The 14811-nt window shown below is 56.4% G+C and overlaps 1 protein-coding gene across 1 annotated transcript in view; it reads left to right on the top strand.

Moving 5' to 3' along the window:
- Positions 1-13674, top strand: part of LOC141954991 (hydrocephalus-inducing protein homolog) — a 96322-nt gene extending 82648 nt beyond the window's left edge. The window contains 20 exon segments of the mRNA XM_074895068.1: positions 494-630; positions 1456-1583; positions 1696-1887; positions 2281-2430; positions 3515-3754; positions 3973-4141; positions 4304-4454; positions 4456-4478; positions 5142-5309; positions 5935-6108; positions 7236-7451; positions 7898-8046; positions 8342-8525; positions 9004-9145; positions 10121-10280; positions 11031-11645; positions 12120-12323; positions 12730-12944; positions 13124-13308; positions 13529-13674. Of these exon segments, the coding sequence (XP_074751169.1) occupies positions 494-630; positions 1456-1583; positions 1696-1887; positions 2281-2430; positions 3515-3754; positions 3973-4141; positions 4304-4454; positions 4456-4478; positions 5142-5309; positions 5935-6108; positions 7236-7451; positions 7898-8046; positions 8342-8525; positions 9004-9145; positions 10121-10280; positions 11031-11645; positions 12120-12323; positions 12730-12944; positions 13124-13308; positions 13529-13674 (3748 nt within the window).
- The last annotated feature ends 1137 nt before the right edge of the window (positions 13675-14811 follow it).

Here is a 14811-nt window from a genome sequence, read left to right on the forward strand (position 1 = left end):
CCCGAGTGAGATTGCTCTGGGAAAGGCCCCTCCCATGAATCTTGCAGGTGTTGATTACCGCATTTGTCCGTGCTGCTTTTGGGACAGATGTGGTTGCAGAGCAGTGAAGATTTCCTGTGCAGGCGAATCCCATGACAAGGTCCTGAAGCACTTTCAGGCTGGGGCTGCACATGGGGCATAGCAGTTTCACTGAGACCGGTGGAGGTCCACTGGACTTACCTACAGTGGCTTCCCGTAGCAGAGGAGCTGTGATAAATGATACTCATTTTAAACTAATTTTATTTTAAGGCCCCACTGGTAGCTGATAAAACCTAGGTCCTATGCTCCTCGTGACTTACCAAAGTCTTATTACCAGGTGGTCAGGCCTTGGATTTCATGGTCTTGAGTTGAGTTTTTACAACAGTGAATCCAGAAATATTTTATTTGCATCTTTCATGCTCTTGGAAATGCAGCCAGGCTGTGGTTTAAGGATTGTCCTTACTCCTCCTTTCAGAGCTGAGCTGCCCGAGTACCTCCTGGACTTTGGGTACGTGATTCTTGGTAACACCCCCATGCATGTCGTGAGGATCACCAACACCGGGCAGTTCCCTGTGTCCTTCTACGCTGACAGACAGGTCCTGCGTGACACAGGTAACCAGTGCTGGAGAGCCTTCACGTGGGCTCGAAGGAGCTGTCTCTGACAGTTTAGCTTAAGCCACTGGATATGGGGAGGTTTTATGAGTGCTTGTATGTATAACTTTTTCCTCCTTCGGACCTGCTGCCTGGTGCTTTAGAGCCTGAGTTCTCCAGGCCAGCAGCACTCAGAGACCCGGCCCGCCCGGGCCCGCCCTAACGCTTCCCTGCAGGGGCTGGGTGGGCTGATCACCTTGGTCACCTCTCAGCATCTTCTGCTCTTGGCTACCATGAGCATCGTCTGATGGGCACTCCATGAGCTTGTGTTGCAAACAGATGGACCCTTTGTGGTTTGGAAGTGCTTTGTTTAAAGTTCATCATGCCATAGCACTTCTGTTCAGCCTTTAGTGAGGAGACAGCCTGTGAGGTCCTCTGTTGTATCAAAACAGGCTTCCGAAACAGGCCGTGACGGTGCCTCGCCGTGTCTGAAGGGTGATCAGGTGCCTCCTCTAAATCGTTTTTCAGAGAGCACCATGGCATGGGGGAATCTTAGTTGGAAATTCTCCTTTGGAGAGGTCTGTGCATCCTTCCCTGGGATCCCTAGTGAAGGAATGGCTGGAGCTCCTCAACTGAGATGTTTCCTTTTTACCATGTGGGTCTTGGATTCTGGCTGTGAAAACCCTTTCTCCTTGTGCGGTGACAAGGGAGAAGGAGTGGCAGTCTTCTCCACAGGTACAAAGGGGAACTTCACAGAGCTGCCAGCCAGGACATACGGCCTTAACGTGCTTGTGACACGTTCATGTCGATTGTGTATCTCAGCTGCTTTATTTTCATCTGTTCAAGGTTTCAGTGTGGAGCTGGACCGCGTGAAGCACCTGCCCTGCTGCGAGAGCAAGACATTTGAAGTGTGCTTTGACCCACAGAGTGCCAACCTGCCGCTGGGAGAGGTGGACGTGCTCCTGCCCATCAAGGTACCTGCGGCGTGCTTCCTCGCGCCGCTGTGCCCGTGCACCTCTCGGGGCAGGTCGGGGACAGCAGCAGATGTCACCGGGGCTCTCAGCTGGATGCTCTGTCCTTCCCTAGGTAGCAGGAGGCCCCACGTTCCATGTCCGCCTCCGTGCCAGCGTGGCCATGCCAGCCGTCTGCGTCTCCAGGGACAGGCTGGAGTTCTCCACTCTGCAGTGTGGGCAGTGCCAGGAGGAAACCATCCAGCTCCACAATCAGGTCCAGGTCCCCTGTAACTGGCTCATCACTATAAATGAGCCTGTTAAGAAGGTAAAGCACAGACCATGTGTAACACGTACCTTCTCGGTTGGGTTTTCTTTGCCTCTCTTGCCCTTTCTGCCCCTGTGGCTGCGTGAGCACTTGGGCTGCAGCTCGACTGAGGAAGCTTTGGAGGTACAGAGCAAGGCTGGCTCACCTGGACCTGGGCATTAGCTGGTGCTTCACTTCTCGGCCACCTTCCCCTGTTCCTCCTCTTCTGAGGACGGTGCCTCCCCATCTGCCTGCCCTGCCGACGTGTTTTCCCTCCAGTTCAGGCCAGGGGTGGCCTCGGCTGGTTTGGCTGTGGGTGCCCTCAGCACCGTGACGGTGTCTCAGAGCACTGCGGGGACCGAGGGTCTGTCCTCGCAGACCGAGGAGACCTCACACAATTGTTTTCTGGCTCAGGTGGACAAGCATTGGCCAGCAGTGGTGCATCAGAAGGTGCCCCAGAAGTTGAAAGCCCAGCCGTGTGTCTTCGAGGCGCTGCCCTCGGCTGGAACCCTCGCTCCGGGACAGCGATGCCACGTCCGAGTGAGGTTTTCGCCCACCGAAGAGGTGAGATGGGCGAGTGTCACCCCCAGGAGGTCTGGCAGGACAGTGTGGTAACGAGAGCCCAGCACGGGGAGGAGGAGACGGCGTCTGCCTCCACAGAGAGCTTTCTGCAAGCCCTGTACCCATTGTGCCTCAGTTTCCCCTGCAGCACACTCTTCTGAGAGGGGCTTTGAAATCCCCCTGGGGAGCTTGCTCAGAGAGCATCAGGGCACGCTGGGCTGGCTGCCTCTTGGTGCATGGGGGGAAATCTGCCTGTTTGCCCTCGTCTCCCCCTTGCAGGCGCCTGTTTGAGGCTGCAGCGCCCTGGTGCAGAGCAGCTGGCGCGCTCACAGGGGATAACCCTGCAAGGGCCAGTCTAGGCAAGTCCTGCTGCTGGTACCAGCAGGCAAAACAGCCACCGGGCACCTTCCTGGGCACGGCAGGACAGTCGCCTGGAGTGGCTGCTGCCAGCAGTCCCTGTGGCTCTGGCTCAGCCTGCCTGCGCGTTCCCAGGCACTCTGGGAGTCAGCTGCAATGACGGGGCGTTCCCAAAGGCAGTTTGCCTGTGGCCACCGTGGCTTGGAAACTGGCAGTGGGTAACAGGATGGACACAGGTGCTTCCGTGCCTGGGAACAGTCCCAGGGATGTTTTAATTGCTGTAGAGGTGTAACCATCTTGTGTCTGGCATTGACCAGAGCCAAACACTGAGCAGAGAAGTCAACCCTTATTTCTAGCCAGTGAGAGCTCACCTGCCTCGTTCATCGAGCTGATGTTTGCCTGATGCAGCAGTGCCAGGACTGTGTCTGGGCAACGTAACCCTGAGGACCTTTCTCATGAGCATCACACTCCCTTGTGACTAGGTGAAAACATCTGATAGTGCGTTTTAGATTCATCTGACACCAAAATAGCCAGTTAGACTTCACATTAGGATTCATCCCAGTTCCTCAGAGCCAGCATGCAGATGCTGTAGCCCCTGCTGGAAGTAAACATCTGTTTTCCATTCCCCTTAGAGGTACTGGTGACACCCCTGCCCTGGGGAAAGAGTTGAATTTGAGGCCCTGTCACTTGGGACTTCATGGAGGAGCTTTCTGTGCCTCTCTCTTTTCAGAAGTCCTACAGAAGTGAGATGAAGATTACTGTTTGCCAGAGCAGCCAGAACCTCCAGCTGCAGGTCTCGGGGCGTGGGCTGGAGCCACGGCTGGAGTTCAGCCCCCCAGTGCTCGAGCTGGGACCGTTGCTGCCGCACAGCCGTGGAGCAGAGGGGACGGTGGTGGTGAAGAACCCATGCGAGTTCCCCATCGAGTTTTACTCGCTGGAGTTCGACCAGCAGTACCTTGCTGAGGAGCAGGTGAGAGGGAAGCTCTGGTCCCCATGTGCACGCTCCCGTAGCTTCACAGTGCTCCAGCGTTCCCGGGTTCGTGCCAGGGAGATGGAGACAGTTCCCAGGGCAAAGCCTGGTGGCATTTCAGGGTTAGCCAGCTCTGCTGGCAGACTGTGGAGGGGCCTGGATAGTCCGTGTTGTTAGAAACACGTCCTGCATATGTCTTCTCTTCCCTACATGCACAGGTCCTGCAGATGCTTAAAGATTATGACTGCCGTAACACCTTATTGCTGCCTCCACGTGCCCCGGGTGAGAAGCTGCCCCCAGAGGTGCTGGAGTACTATCAGGAGCAGAAGAGGCTGCAGGATGAGGAGTCCAAGACTGGGGAACCAGCAGGCCAGGACAACGGTGAGGGTTTGGCATTGGCTGTCCTGAGTGTGGACACAGCGGGGAGTCCAGCCCGCACACCCTGAGCTCTCCACGGGAAGCCCAGGCTTTCAGCAGCCACCCATTCCCCAGCTTGGTGGAGGAATTCCAGCGTGAAAGTCTGTGCCTTGTAACACGCAAACTTTGAAGATGTCCAGTCTCTGTCAGATCAAGGAAGAAAGTCCTCTGCTGGGATCATTCACGCTGTCTCATCCCAGAGCTCATTCGTTTTCTCCTCCGTGTTTGATGAAAGCCAGTCCAACGAGGTGGACTCTAAATCTGAACACAGAGGAGAGGGAAGGTGTTGAGAAAAGACAGGGGATGGGTATTGTTGCAGACAGGACAGGGGCAAGTGAGAGGCCAGAGAGGTTCTCCCCAGTTTTGCCAAATGAGCACCTTTTTGCCCCAGGAGCTGCTGGGATCAGGGTGATGCTGTTCCCTTTCCTAGGCAGGGCAGCGCGCTCTCTGTCCTGCGTGACACTGCAAGCCGAGATGGCTTTTGGTGACCTCCTAAGGGCAAAGGTGGGAGCTCTTTGCAAATGTGTTATGATGAATTCAGAGCCCAGCTACATCTCCTGGAGTAATATTCCTAAAGCATCCAGCTTTTGGATAATCGCTCAATGTGCAAATGGAGCCTCTCCCTTGGGACAGTGTAAAATGCCTGGTTCTGCCTGTCCGCCCCTTACTCAGCAGGACCTGGGACCACGTTGACAGGTGACGGGACATTTGGCCCAGTCCTGTTAGGTATTGCCAAAGGCTTGTTCTTTCCTCTTTCTGCCAGCCCATTTCCTATACTCTGAAGAGGCACCTTGACCACCATCTAGGGCAGACCCTGATCTGCACAAGCCTAAAGGAGGGGCATGGTGAGACCTCGGTGTGGTGTTGGTTTCAGCAGAGTCTTCTCTCCCAGGATCTGAGGGGTTGGGGAGGATGATCAGGGTCATAGGTAGGCAGGAGGCTGACTTTTCTATCTGGTTCCGCACAGCAGAGCATGGGCAGAGCGTCACCAGCAGCAGGGCGGCCGCGGGAGAAGTGACCGACAGCCCTGTGCATAGGGCCATCGCCCGCCACCTTGGCATCGATATCTCTGCAGAGGGGCGCGCGGCCCGAGACCGCAGAGGGATCGTCGTCATCGTCCATGGGGCACCCCTGACAGGTAGGTGAGCCGAGCCCGTGGCTGCAAGGAATGCGGGGGGAGCAGGAGAGACACGTCCTGGTGGGCCGTGCTGCTTGATTGACCACTTGAAGCGAAGCGAGGTAAGCCACAGCCCTGCTGGTACATGAAATGGTCCCAGGCCTTCACCAGCTGGGGCAAGTGCTGTGGCTCGCCCCGTGTCCACAGAGCCAGGCTATCCTCCCCCCACACAGGGTGGCCGTGTCCCCGTTGCTTGGTGGGAGCACGGTGCCTAGTGCCCAGGTTGCCTCATGGGCGCGGTCCCTCGCCCACACTGACCCCCAGCCCGTGCCCAGACGTTGCCTGAGGCAGCGCCGGCCAGCGCAGGGGTGGCGGGACCGGGCTCGGAACAATGTCCTGGCCCAGGGTTGAGGTCCCCACGAGGGACAAAGCGCTCAGCTGGGTGTGAGGTGGAGGTGATCTGCCTGGCTCTAGAGGACAACGCTTCCAGCCGTGCTCAGCTCCCTCCCTCGTGGTCTCCCCTAAAGGGGCACTTGATTTCCCACTGTCCTTGAAACTTTGAAATCCTGTCTGGGGACTTTCTAGAGCCTGTCCCTGAAAATGCTTCACGTGCAAGTGTCACCAAGCAGTCTTCCTCTCTCTCAAGGAAAGACAGCGGCAGCGGTTGCCCTGTCCAAATACTACGGCGCTGCCTGCTTGTCCATCGACGCCGTGGTGACAGAAGCCATCTCGGACAGGAGCAGCTCGGCAGGGCTGCGCGCCCGGGAGCTGTGCATCGGGGCTGCCATCGAGCAGAGCTGCAAGGAGGCAGAGGGTGCCGGTAAGGAGACACGCTGGACCCAGAGCAGCGCTTCAGAAACCCACCCTGACCGTCCGCTTCTGCTTGCTCCAGAGAGGGAGTCTGACAGCCCTTGGGTCTCTTAGGGAACATGGGTGCAGCGTGCAGAAATGCAAAGCCATTTCGTAAAGCATTTCATGTTATTAAAGAAAATAATCTCTGTTTTAAGGGCTCAGACAGGGGCACTTTTACTGCCTCTGGGCTTCTCAGCGCATACTCCTTTTCCTAGGAGTGGTGAGGCACACCTGAATTTTTCTCAGGGTTTTTTTACATTTCCTCAAAGCTGAATCCAGCTGACTCCTCGTGGCCATCAGGCAGAACTGATGCCCACTTGAACAAGGAAGAAGCCCTCTGAAGCTGCTCGTGAAGCACTAGACAACTGACTTTGAGTGTGGCTTCAGAAACGTGAGAGGAAGGGAAGAATAACCTCCCAGAGTTTCAGATGAGACTCTTTTCTCCAGAGGTTTCCCTATACACGCTGTCAGGTCACACAGCTCGTGCATGTGGTGCTGTTCTGCACCTGAGACCAGAGACTTTTAGAAAACCTGGTTGGGCAGTTGGTGCCCCGAGCTCTGCAGGGTGAGGCCAGACCCTGGTTCTGGTGGGGGAAGTTTTGCATTGCTCAGCTTTGAACCTGGTTGGGTTGGGAGCTGGCGGAAGGAAGAAGGGTCTGGGCCCCAGGTGGGGTTAGCCCATGCGGAGGATTTGGCTCCAGTGGAGATGGGGATGCAGCTGGGGCAGGGCTGCATGTTACCGTCTCCACGTGAGAGTGCAGGATGGGCGCAAGGTACAGAAATGATGCTCCTGGAGGATGGAGCCTTGGCTTGATCCGTAGGAGAGCTACTGTGCGGCGTCACCTGCGTGCACATTTGTGAGGAGGGATGCGGAGCTGTGCCTTAAAAACTCTCTGGCTTTAAAATCCAGTATCAGGTGGTGTGCTTTACCATGCTAAAAAGAGAAGCAGGGCAGGAGTTGCTTCTGGAGATGGGTGCTGCTAGTGCCCGGCAGGCTGGGGGACGAGGGCCGTGTCCCTGCCAGGGCGCAGGGCTGTGCCCATTGGGGTGGAAGGTGCCTGCTTGCTCCCCACTGAGCGTCTGTCCCCTCCGCAGGTCACAACGCAGATGAGTCCCTCGGCGAGCAGTTCCACGCCAAGGCCAAGCGCAGCCTAGAGACGAGCCGGTCCAGCTCTGTGGACAAAGTCAGCCGGCAGTCCGTCAGCTCCCAAGGCCAGGTGAGCGCTGCGGCAGGCGAGAAGAGGGATGGCCCCACAGCCCGATCCCAGAAGCAGCATCTGATGGATCTGACAGGCTCCCAGGTGAAGCACGGCCTGCACTGGTTGATGCCTGGGACCTTTCTGTTGCCTCTGAGAAGTGAAGGGGCCGCTTCCAGTGGAGGCTCTGCGTCACCCAGAGCCTGGTGCGGGGGTCTGTAGTGCAGAGAGCCAGCTGGGCAGGCTGGGCATGGCTCGGGCTGGGAATGAAACCCTGGCAGAAACACTCTACGGCATCTCAGCCGTTGGTTGGCAAAGTGCAGTCCTGGCTAATGTGGCTGCAGCCGTGGGCAAAGCTGCTGGATGCTGCGCTGGGGGCTTGCGAGCTTGGGTCTCTGCTGGCCACGCACGCACCCTCCAGCGTGCTCCCCTGGAGCTGCTGGCCTGCAGTTTTGTTCTAGTCTCCTGCTAGTGAGAAACCCCAGCTCCAAGCTCAGCAGCTGGAATTGTTTGGGGGTTTCCAAAGCGGTTGATTTTTCTGGTGACGTTCAACATTGCAAGGCTCATCAAGTTCTCACCTCTCTCCCCGTCCCTGCTTTCCTGCGCAGCGATCGCTGAGCATCGGTAGCAGCACATCAGAAGAGCTGGGCTTTAGGAGCTGCGTGCTGCCCGAGGACCTGCTGGTGGCCATCCTCTCTGACAGGCTGCAGGTACGTGGGGTGGGGGCGTTCTTGCTAGGGAGAGACAGGCAGCGAGGTACAATTCAGAGAGGAGGAGGAGGGCTGTGCCTGCTCTTGGAGGAGTCCTGGGCTGCGTGCAGGGATCCGTGGGTGAAGCTGCAGATGCCGTGAGCTGGCAGAGCGCGGGGGAAGATCAGAGCTTGTCTGAGCTGCTGCACTTGGAACTGGGATGGCTGGTGATCTCTGACGACAGGCTTTAGTGACTGGCTGAGAGCCCAATGCGTGCGACAGCTGACTTTCTCTTCCGTTTTGGCTTTATCTGCAGCTGAGCGACTGCTACCAGGGAGTGGTGTTTGATGGCCTGGAGACCCTCTTTGCACGCAACACGGCGTCTGCTCTCCTCTGCCTGCTCAAAGCTGTCAGAAATCGGCCTTACATCTATTTTGTGAACCTGTTCCAGGATTATGCTTCTTGGAAAGCCAGGGAGATGGCCGCAAAAGAGCAGGAAGGTGAGACTCTTCGTCTCCGTAACTCTGACATGTTCTCTCTCTAGCCTTCAACCTTACCCGTGTGTATCTGGGTTACCAGCAGAACTTGTAAGAGGGGTTTTTATTAATCCTTCCACCTTCTGCCTCGGTGTAGCCAGCACTCAGCTCACAGTTGCTTAAAATACAGCAATGCTGAGGCTGACCTCAGTCTCTAACATTAAAGCTTGGGCACGAGTGTAAGCTGCTGTGGCTCAATAACTAACCACCGGCCAGCCGTCCACGGCGCTGGGGCGTGTGAGCCAGGCAAGGCACGGGAACTCACTGAGCAGCGATAGTTTGGGGGCTTGTCTGAATTTTGAAGCGGGGATGTGAGCTCGCCAGTATCTCCTGGCAGGATGATAGGCTGGGTCGGGACGGAGTTGTGAATCCTGGCAGCTCACCCAGAGCAGCAAGCTCTGCTTGCAGGCACTGACGGTTTCTCCTCTGGTCTGTGCTGAAGGACGGGAGCGGGAAGAAGCTGCCAGGAGGGAGAAAGCACGCCTCTGGGAGATGGACGAGGACGAGTATGATGCCCTCACCGAGGAGGAGAAAATTCAGTTTGATAACAGTATACTGCAAGTCAAGCGTGAGAGGAAGAAGAGGTCTGTAAGCCTTCTATGGGTGCCTCCCCAGGATAGCGTCCCCGAAGGGTTTCCCTGCTCCGGAGACCTTGGTTGAGCTCAGAGGGGTTACCAAGGCCAAAAGCATTAATTACCAGCAGCACAAGGACTGCCAGTTCCACCTCCCTGGTTCCCAGCAGAGGAGGCACCTTCCTCCGGTGAGATGAGAACATCCTCTCTCCGCTTTAGTGGTGAGCCCTTCGGCTTGGACACAGGCTGCAGGGAGCTGGGCTCTGTGCTTGCCTTGCCACTGTGCTTACAGGTGTCTCTAGTTAATGATGTTCATTCTCATCTTCTTCATCGCCCTTCTTCTCCAAACCAGAGGGGTTGTGGTGTGGGTTGGTGTGAGGCACAGCTGTGCTGGCTTGGTTTAGATCCCAGTCCTGGTGTAGGTGAGGCCCTTGCACTGCTGAGCTCCCAGGGTTTTCCTTTACTGAGTGACACCAGCCATAAAGCTGGTTTCTCCTAGGCTCAGCTTCAGCTGCAGCAGCAGGTGAGCCTGGGGGAAGCTCTGATCCCGCAAAGCAGCCCTGTTCAGGAGGATACACAGGATAAGCTTATGGCTCTCTTAACTCCTGCCTGAAACTTGGGGAGGGACTTGCTTAAAGCGAGCCTGTGTGTCAGCACTTCTTTCAGCCCCAGCTGAAGTTTGTTTCCCTGGATCAGCCAGTCTTTGGCAGCATTGCTGGAGGTGTCCAGGTGGACCTTACTGGAGAAGTAATGCAATTTAGACCTTGTGACAGCAAAGCCTAGATTTGGCTGGCCCTGGAGGTCCCCTCCCGCCTTCCCTCACTTTGGATGTCCCAGCCTCCCCAGGTTGAGGGAAGTCCACAGAGCTGGTCTAACGGTTGTGCCTGGCCTCAGGGTCAGTGAATGAAGTGCGGGACCAGCTGGGATTGCAACGAGCCCAGATTTCTGGCGGTGACTCTTGGGGATGTTTTGTTTGTCTTGCTGAAGGGAGATGGAGCGGCTGGCTCAAGAGCTTGAGGAAAAGCACCGGTGGGAGCTAGAACACTTGAGGGAGGAAAAAGATCTGAAGAAGTCATCTAAGTGGGCCAAGAGAAAGCCTGGGAAAGATAATGCTGCAAGGAAGAAAAGCCAGCCTGGAGTCGGGCAGGTGGGTGGTTGTGTTTATAGAGATGAGTAAAAGCCCTGGGGCCCCTCCTGCTGAGCCGAACCATTCCTGGCGCAGCCAGCAGCCACCCGCAGTGCTGGGGATGAGCACCTGGCCGTCGGTAACACACGGGGCTGTGCTGGGAAACAGCAGCCAGTGTTTGATCCTGCTGCTGCTTCGCCAGGGCTATTTTTGGCTGGGTTTGTTGGGTAGAGCTGCTCTTCTAGGGTCATGCTGCCTTTGAGTCATGGCTTCACATAACTCCGAGCCCTAGATAGTTTTAGTCCAGCATTTGTCCCCGTTCTGCATGTGACTTACACCTCTGAGCCCTGACCCGCCAGGGATGTGGTGTCTTTTGCTACCTGTCTGGCAGGAGATACCACCAGGCCCTCTAGGTATTCATTAGCAGCCAGACTTCCCAAAGTGTCAGCCAGACATAGGGATGGATGCTCAGCACACCAGAAACGTGCCCGGAGGACTGCACAGGAGTAAGGAGGTGTCTTAAGTTTGGGTCGGGGAAGCTGTTCTGTTTCTCAGCTGGTTTGCAGGACTCCTCATCAGTCTGACGCTGGGGAGTTTAGTTTCAGTTGAGCTCAACTGGGTACCAGCTGCGCTCTGAATTGGGATTTGTAGAGCACCTAGCACAAGCCTCAGATGAGACATGGGGTGCTATTGCAAAGATCGCCGCTGTCCTACAGCATTTGAGTTGGTGCTTGGAAATGCTCACCGCTTTTTCCTGCTCCTCCTGCCCAGAATACGAACGCATCCACCAGAAACACCAGAGCATCCATTGGCAACCTGTCCGAAGTCACCGAGGGGGGAGAGAGGAAGGGATCTGCAAAGGAGCACCCGGACTCTCTTGCAAGTGACAAGGAAGATAAGAAAAAGCAGAGCGAGGCTCCCCTGGCAGATGTCTGCTCAGCAGAGGTTGTACAACCTGCGGACCCGGAACAGGGAGAAACTAAAACCGAGGCGCAGAGTGACAGCGAGAACTTGGCCCTGAGGTTCAAGATCTACGAGGCATTGCAGAAGGATGTCACACATATTTTGTCATCCTGGGACAGGGCTCAGGGTATCCTGCTGTCCCCTCTGAACCAGGAGGTGGTACAGCAGCAAGTCCAAGGCCAGCGCCGTTGCAGGAGCCGAAAGGACAGAGAGAAGGAGCACCAGGAGAGGCTGGAGAAGGAGCGTCTGGAAAAACTGAAGGCTCTTGAGGACTCCAAGTTATCTGGGCTGGAAGGGGAAGGTGCAGAAGGGTCATCCAGAGGCCAGGACGTTGGGGTGCCCTGCCTGGACATCCAGGTGCTGAGCTCTGCAGATGTGACGAGGGCGATCCTGGAGAGTGGCAAGCTGCCAGCGGCAGAGCAGGTAAAGCCCTGTGAGGCTCAGATGCTGAGCCTGCCATGGTCTGGGTCCTGGTGCATTCTGTCCCGCCAGGTGACAACAGCACAGAGCCTTGTCCAGGCCACTGATGATGTTCCACGATGGCTTCACAGCAGCCACGTGGCTGGGGAAGTTCTTGCCATCCCTCAGGTCGGGCAGAAGAGCGGGGGGCTCTCATCCTCTCTGTTCAGAGAGTTTCCCAGTCTGGAAATCACTTAAAATGGTCCCAGGGCAGGGCAGCTCCTGGTCATTGTTTCCTTCAGCCGAGTCACTCAGATTTCTCTCTAGGTCCCACTTGTAGGTCCTGGCACTGCTCTGGAGCCTGCCCACCCTGCTGGGCATAAAAAATCACTGTACTCCATCTACATAAAAAAAAAAATGCCAAAAGCTCAGTGTCTTTCAGGGAGTGTGAGGATGAAGGTGACGGGAGCATAAACAGGGTTTTCTCTTATGCTTTAGATCCTGGATGACTTGGGACTGGGTCCCTCGGGGCCTCTCATTCCACCTACGGCTTTCTACTCCGTGATCCGCTACCCGGAGAAGCGGATGGTCCCTGCAGCAGGAGAAGCCCTCGAGCACTTCGCCTTTGTCGTGCCTGAAGGTGCCACTGCAGAAGAAGAAAAGAAGAACACCAGAAGTCTCTTGGATGTGCCTGCAGTGGAGGTGCCAGGGCAGGGTCCAGGCTGGGTGGGGGCATGGGGGGCGGGTGGAATGGAAAAGGATCACTGTGGAAGGGCAGTGAAGACATGACAGGGCTCCATGTCTGCAGGCATCCCTCCTGTCTGTCTGAAAGAGACAGCTCTGCTTGAAACATGGGGCAGTTCTGTAAGATGAGAGGAAAAAAAAATCAGCTAAACCCTTCAACTTCCCTTGAGGAGAGGGTCCTGGGCAAGGAGGGGTGTTGTAGGCAAAACAAAGTCCCATAAGGAAGACCAAATCCATGGGCAGAGGTGGTTGGTGGTTTATTCTCTCTCCCGTCTGTTAACAAACCTGCAGCTTTCTCTCTGGGATGGGGGTGTCTCAGGGCAGGTCTCACCTCTCTCCCTTTCCTCTCTGCCTTGGTGTGAAGGTGTCAGAGGAGCAGGTCACGCCAAGCAGGGGCCAGTCGGGGAAGGAGAAAGCCGCGGGCAGGCCGGAGGCTGTGAGGAGGAAGCGGAGCTCTAGCCGGGCGAGGTCTCCAGGCAGGAGAGGTCTCCAGGCGCCGGGCACGGGAGCACCCACGCAGCGCCCCGGGGCACACCAAAGCGACATGGACACGGCCCCATCCCCGGGGAGATCCGTCAGGTGAGCCGTGAGGGAGGAGGTGATCCCTCTGCTTCACGTCCATCTTGCCAGCGGGGTCCATCGTCCCCAGCCCCGCAGGGACCCTCTGCCGGGGCCTCCACGGGATGGCGAGTCCATGAGCCGCCTCCTTCTCTCGTTTGCTCGTTAGCAATGTCTGAAGCCTCCTCTTTCATTGCCAGGCTGAGCAGCTGCCGGTGGATAGTGCCTGCCCACGGCGAGGTAGAACTGAAGGTCCAGTTCAGCTCCACGGTGCCGGGGCAGTTTGATCAGACGCTGCATTTTGAGGTGCTGGGGACGAACCGACAGTACCAGGTGCACTGCAGGGGTACCTGCCTGTATCCCACCATCAGCCAGGACCCCCACGGTAAGGCTGGGGCATGGGAGCCTCCCACACTGCTCCTCCCTGAACTCAGAGCCAGGGCTGCCCCTTGTGCCCCAGCGACCTTCTGGCTCGGGCAGAGCATGCTGCCTGAGCCGCCCAGTGTCTCTTCCCGTGCTTGGAGCTGGGAACCAGTACTGGTACTATGGGAGACCTGGGCTGGTCTGAGGGATCAGAATGTAAGTTTGATACTGACTTTGAGCAGATAACCACGTACCCTTAAGAGACGTGAAAGTCCCGAGAAGAGCTGAGAAGATCAAGGAACTGCCAGACCAGAACTGCCTGACCGCAAGGAGAGGAAGGTCATCGAGGCTGCAACAGAGAAGAGGGCATCCAGCCGTGAACTGTTAGTCTCCACCAAAACCAGTCGTACATGGACACAAACGCTGCATAAAGTCATTAAAAGGCTTGTTGGAACAATAAAGTAGCCATTTTGCACAATTCGGTGTTTGTCGTGTCCATCTCAACAACGACAAATGGTGGCCCCGATGTGATCCCAACACCGAGGAAATAAATAACGGCGGCAGGAAGAGCTGCGGAGATGGAGCCCAGCCAAGCGCAGCGGCGGGGAGAGCTGCACAGTCCCGACAACCTTTTGGAATTTGACACCGTCCAGGTGAGCGGCTGGGAACAAAGCGATGGGTGCCATCCTCTCTAAGGAGGAGGGTATGATTCTGACAATGTGGAAGTTGGTGCTTCAGCGCAGGGGAGTCAAATTGGATGATGTAGCGCTCCAAAAAATGTTGTCGTGAATCAAAGCGCAAGGGTATGAAGCTGGCACTGCCACTGCATTTAGTGTGAGCAAATGGGAAGAACTGGGACAGAAACTGCTGGAGTGTGCCTCTCGCGGTAATAAGAATGCAACCAACCTCCTTACAACCTGGAGGTTTTTAAAAGAGACTTTAAAAGACTTTAAGGCGGAGAAAGCAAGCTCAGGGGAAACACCTTATAATCCAGGGGTGTCCTCGGGCCGGGTCCTGGTGGCGAGAGGTCAAGATATGGACCTAGCGGGGGGAGCCCGTCCCAAACGTAGACGTGGTTGAGGGCGAGGGGATTGTGTGAGGACTCCGATGAGGAAGCACAAGATGAGTTGTTTCCTCCACAAAGATGAAATGAGCAGAAAGCCCCTCAGGCAGTGCCCCCTCCACCTCCCATCCTGGAGCCCTCTGTTCCACCAGCTCCCTCTGATGAGGAAAAAGCCCTGCGCACTTTGCTTATCTGGTGCAAAAGGAATGGGGTCCCTGCTGATGCACGGTCTGCTCTTGATCTGGAAACATGGAAAGGGGCAGGGATCGCCTTATTCGAGGCGGCCGTAAGGAAGAACACCATCGCTGTGTCATCTTCAACTGCATGGCGACTGGTACACCAACCCCTGAAACAGTTAAAAACTGATCGGGCTGTGGCGGCAGCTGCATGGCATGGAGCCAAGGACGTTATCCAGGGAGGGGGGGGTGGGGCGAGGGGTTTTTAACTGTGGTAACATAATGC

Source organism: Athene noctua, unplaced genomic scaffold, assembly GCF_965140245.1.
Source record: "Athene noctua unplaced genomic scaffold, bAthNoc1.hap1.1 HAP1_HAP1_scaffold_53, whole genome shotgun sequence".
Classification (NCBI taxonomy): domain Eukaryota; kingdom Metazoa; phylum Chordata; class Aves; order Strigiformes; family Strigidae; genus Athene; species Athene noctua.